This window comes from Anneissia japonica, unplaced genomic scaffold (assembly GCF_011630105.1).
Source record: "Anneissia japonica isolate Jap-2015-1 unplaced genomic scaffold, ASM1163010v1 scaffold483_len1788099_cov177, whole genome shotgun sequence".
Lineage (NCBI taxonomy): Eukaryota > Metazoa > Echinodermata > Crinoidea > Comatulida > Comatulidae > Anneissia > Anneissia japonica.
In genome coordinates, this window is record NW_022682587.1 from 1,717,918 (window position 1) to 1,722,735 (window position 4,818).

The 4,818-nt window shown below is 32.2% G+C and overlaps 1 protein-coding gene across 1 annotated transcript in view; it reads left to right on the top strand.

The window, feature by feature from the left end:
* Positions 1-3,344: 3,344 nt before the first annotated feature.
* Positions 3,345-4,818, top strand: part of LOC117117563 (hyalin-like) — a 38,733-nt gene continuing 37,259 nt past the window's right edge. Inside the window, exons 1-4 of the mRNA XM_033262291.1 lie at positions 3,345-3,351; positions 3,785-3,898; positions 4,040-4,153; positions 4,578-4,691. Of these exons, the coding sequence (XP_033118182.1) occupies positions 3,345-3,351; positions 3,785-3,898; positions 4,040-4,153; positions 4,578-4,691 (349 nt within the window). The remainder of the gene's footprint in view (positions 3,352-3,784; positions 3,899-4,039; positions 4,154-4,577; positions 4,692-4,818) is intronic.

Sequence of the window (4,818 nt, forward strand, 5' to 3'; positions counted from 1 at the left end):
TGCAAGTGGATTTGAATAATTATTCATTCATTAAACAAAATTTATTTCCGTAAATGTTAAACAATATTTATAGTAAATCATTATTATAACAAGAATATATGTAATTAAATTAATAATATGATAAACGATTAACTAGGATCTTTAATGGCAGATAAAAATATCTTTTCACGTAGGATAATAATTTAGATAAAAACATTAAAAAGGCAAAATACGCCATGCTTAAAATATTGGAACCACACTTCAAAAAATATTAATGCAAATGCAAGGTCAATAAACAGACTTAGCGTGTCACTTGCTATGCACTAAAATAGCAATTGTTTGTATCCACCCTTTAGAATTTTGTGCACCACCCTTAAAATTTTGAGGACATTTTCTGAAATTTCACCATTCTTTAAAAATCCTGGTGAAAGGGTTGCCATTGGGACCATAAGACAATGAAGAGGGTGAAAACAGTTCCATAATAAAAAAAAAAAAACTGTCCCTAAAGGTAAAATTTGACAATGTTAATGAGAACCTCAGACGACAAAAGAATTCCCCTTAAAATATGTTTTAAATGTAGTAGTAGTATCCGACGACAAGCAATCAAGAAAAAAACTAAACTGGAACTCTCCCGACACGAAATGTTTAGTGTACCATACAAACGTACGAACTGACCACAAGCAATCAAAACAAGACTAGACAAGAACGACTCGCTCGACAAGAAAATTTTAGTTTATTGTTAGTTTATTTACAAACATTCAAATACCTCTGACCGCAAGCAATCAAGGAAAGACTGGACAAGAACAAACCCGCGCGACACGAACAGTTTAGAATAATATACAAACGTTGAGACCGCTACACAACGGCCTTTTGCTTCGAGATTTGAGCATGAAGGCAAGGCAAAAGCAGCTTTCTTAGCTACGTTTTTTGTCCGCTGATCGGTTAAAAAACGTATTTCATTTTTATTTTATCACTAAAAAACAACTACTGTAAAATGTTTAGCCCATAAATGTGATGTGTGTGAAGAAAACATTAAACAATATTTTAATTTGGACCTTCAAAAAGCAGTAAAAAGAAATTACTATAAAATTTTAAGGGGGCTAAAGCCTGTTTAGCCCCCCTCTAAATCCGCCCCTGATTTAAACATTTTTAGTTTGTTATGGTTATCTCTCAAACCTCTGACATTTAAGGATATTAAATGCAGACTACATTTTTGGGGTTTTCTTTTCATTTTATATTTTTTATGTACTATTTAATTATAAATAATGACCAGTCAGAAAACATATTACTAATCGTAAATATTACTAATCGTAGCCTTATTCTATCTTACAGAGTCCGATTTCTTTTCCTCCTTCTCTGCATTTTTTCTCCACTTTCTGTAATCTTTTTTCTTGTTGTCGCCGCAAAGGACGGTCAGGCAGAAGTAGCAATCCCCGCATCAGAATTTTCATCTGGGGTTATATCTGGTCTACCAGCACTAACAAAATCGGTAATAGGCCTCAAGCCTTCCGTATTCTTTTCAGATTTTTTAAGTTTTTCTTTTTCTAATTTTTCAGCTTGTTTTTTTTCCCCCGCTTTTTTTTTGCTTCTTTTTTTCATTTTTACTAAAAGTGAATCCTTTAGGAGCAGCTGCAGATGAGCGCTCTTCTTGGTTAATACTTTTTACGCTATTATTTGCGACTTTCATTATCTGTTGGACCCTCTCATCTAACTCAAATGAATCTGGGTCACTACCTGGGTTGGCAGGTTTGTTGAGTAGGTCCTCAAGAATACCGATGACATTTTGTGCGTTATCCATTGGTTTATCTTTAACTGATTCTTTTCTTCCACTTGTATTTTTGCAAGCATTGCTTTGTACTTCCCCATCACTCGATTCAGAATCGCTCATGAGGTCACACGTCACTATATCTTCAGGTTCTGGTTCAATCTCCGACTCTATCCAATGATCTGTTATGCTTTTGTTGCAGGTATTTGCCCTGTGACCAGGTGTATTGCACTTATGAAATACCGTGCTTTTTAGCTTCGTTAGGCAGTCGTTTACTTTGTGGCCCGTTAAACCGCATTCAAAGCATGTTAAATCTACTTTCTGATCTCTATGGAAGATTCTCGCATTTAAATTATTTATCTTAAGCACTCTCGGACGACTTCCTTCGAATGGCTGCACAAAAACTGCTCTGTCTCCATTTAGAAATCTTGAAAGCTTTCCATTGATTCGAAATTTAATAACTTGTATTTCTCTTTGGATTTTGCATCCAAGTTTTTTTAAGGTATCAGTAATTTCTTCATCCCGAACAGACAAAGGTATATTCTTAACTATGATTCTTACTTCATTTTCATCTCTGCCGATATATAGGTTGACATCATACACTTTAACCTGTTTTCCATTTATTTTTAAATCAGAAGTGATTGCTTTCACTTTTTCGCTGTGATCCTTTATATAAATTCTCCTAAGTTTCTGATATATATGTTAATTTAATTATGGTCTTGTGTTGTATTTCCTTTTCTATCATTATCATAATCATCATAATTTATTATTATTATTATTATTATTATTATTATTATTATTATTATTATAATTATTATTATTATTATTATTATTATTATCGTGAGTGGATTTCCCATACGATTAAACATCATAACGGTACTGGGTTTGGTCTTCAGGAGTTCGTTCTTCGAACAGGTCATTCCATTCATAGAAGAAGCCTTTTGATGGATAAAGTGTACCTATTAGCAAAGGTTTGCCCAGGTCGAAAATAACTCCGGCTATATAAAATTGATTATAAGATTTAAAAATATTAATCTTATTATTGTAGTAGTGATAATACTATGTTAAATTATTGTTATTTATTTGTTATGTCATGCTATTTACATTTAAACTTAATGTATTGTTTAGGTATGAATTACTATATCCATGTAAAATTAATCTTATCAATTAAAATTGTGTATTTTAATAATATAGTAGGCATAGCCGAGGTCTAGCCTAGGCTAGGTCTAAACGAGTGACTATCATGTGAGTGTATAACATTATGGAAATATGAATAAAATGTAAAATTGTGAAAGAATAAAGTAAGAATGAAGAAAAGAAAAGAGATTTGGAGAGGCTGAAATTATTTCCGAAAAATATACAAAAGTATTCAATATGCTATTATTGCAATACGTTTTTGTAAACATTTTTGGACACTAATCATTAGAGGTCTCGGTGCCACAGCCTACACTTTTCATAATTCGAAATCGAATCGGACCTTAAGTGATTTCCAAAATCTCTTTATATGAAATAAAGAATAATTAAAGTTTAGAAAACAAACTAAAAACGAATGTCTTACCTGGAAGTACGTATACTGTATCATGACTGTATGAACATAATCATGTCCAGTGCATCGTTGTATGTGTATGTGGTATCTTGTGTTGTATTTTTTTGATTTAGTTTATTTACACTTTATTTATTTTGGGTAGACTTACATATTGGAACAGTACGTACTACATATTTACTTAAACTCTGTTAATTAATATTGTATTTGTATTCTTTTTTGTTACCAAATTATCAATTATCATAGAATTCCACCGATATGAAGGTGCATGTTTGAATAAGTAAATAAATAAATATCATAAAATAATATCATATCATCACCATCATGACCAGCATCACTATCATCATCATCAGCAGCAGCACAATTATTATTATTATTATTATTATTATTATTATTATTATTATATTTATTATTATTATTATTTGATTTTTATCAGGGAACAGTGGATTTGTACTGTTTCCTGTTTTTGATGTTATAATTTACTGAATTTCTTTAAGACGACCCATGCAGCCCGAATCCCTGTAACGAAGGTATTTGTAGCAGCAATAATTTTATAACAGCAACCTGTGATTGTTCTGGAACAGGAATGAAAGGAAACACGTGTAATAAAAGTAAGTGCATGATTTCCATTTTTATTTATTTATTTATTTAGTTTTTGTTAATTGATACATACTGGCGCACAATGTATTATCAAGAAAATGGGCAATATAACAAGCAACATCAATTGATTATAATTGATTCTTTTTCTTTAGATGACCCATGCAGTCCTAATCCTTGTAACGGAGGTATTTGTACCAGTCATAACAACGTGACAGCAACATGTGACTGTACCGGGACAGGAATGCAAGGCGAAGTGTGCGAATTAAGTTAGTAAATGGTGTTCCCAGCATATTCTTTTTCTGTTTTATATTTATTTTAATTCGTATTCATTAGGCCTATTATAAGTACTATTGCTCATTTCATCAACATTTCTCTTATTCTAACCAAGATCTTGCAACTATTACTTAATTGTGTTTGGCCAAAAGGTATAAGTTTCCATGTTCAAATCTATCTAGCGTCGGATTTAGGTATAACCCTTACACACTAGATTTAGGCGGATAAGAGGTTATGTGGTAGGCATACTAGCGCCACATTATGACCTTCACTGGCCCCTAAGGACCCAGCATAAAATTCCAACTATATTTTCACAGACTCCAAAATATAAGTTTACTATTAACTCATTAACGTGAATTTCATGTATGGGATGACCTAATGAATAAAAAAATACCGTATTTTGTTATTATTATTTAGTTAACCCGTGTTTTGGGGCGACATGTATGAACGGAGGCACTTGCAATGACTTAGGCAATGGTACCTTCTATTGTAACTGCACAGGCAATTATGAGGGTGATAAATGTGAAACATGTAAGTATTAGAAGTCGTCCAGTATATCTTACTGGCATTTAGTGCCAAAGCATTCATTAGTAAAATGTTTGCTCACGACAGACACAAACTTCTAGATATCCACCTACTTTAGCCTCTTAAATTTCAC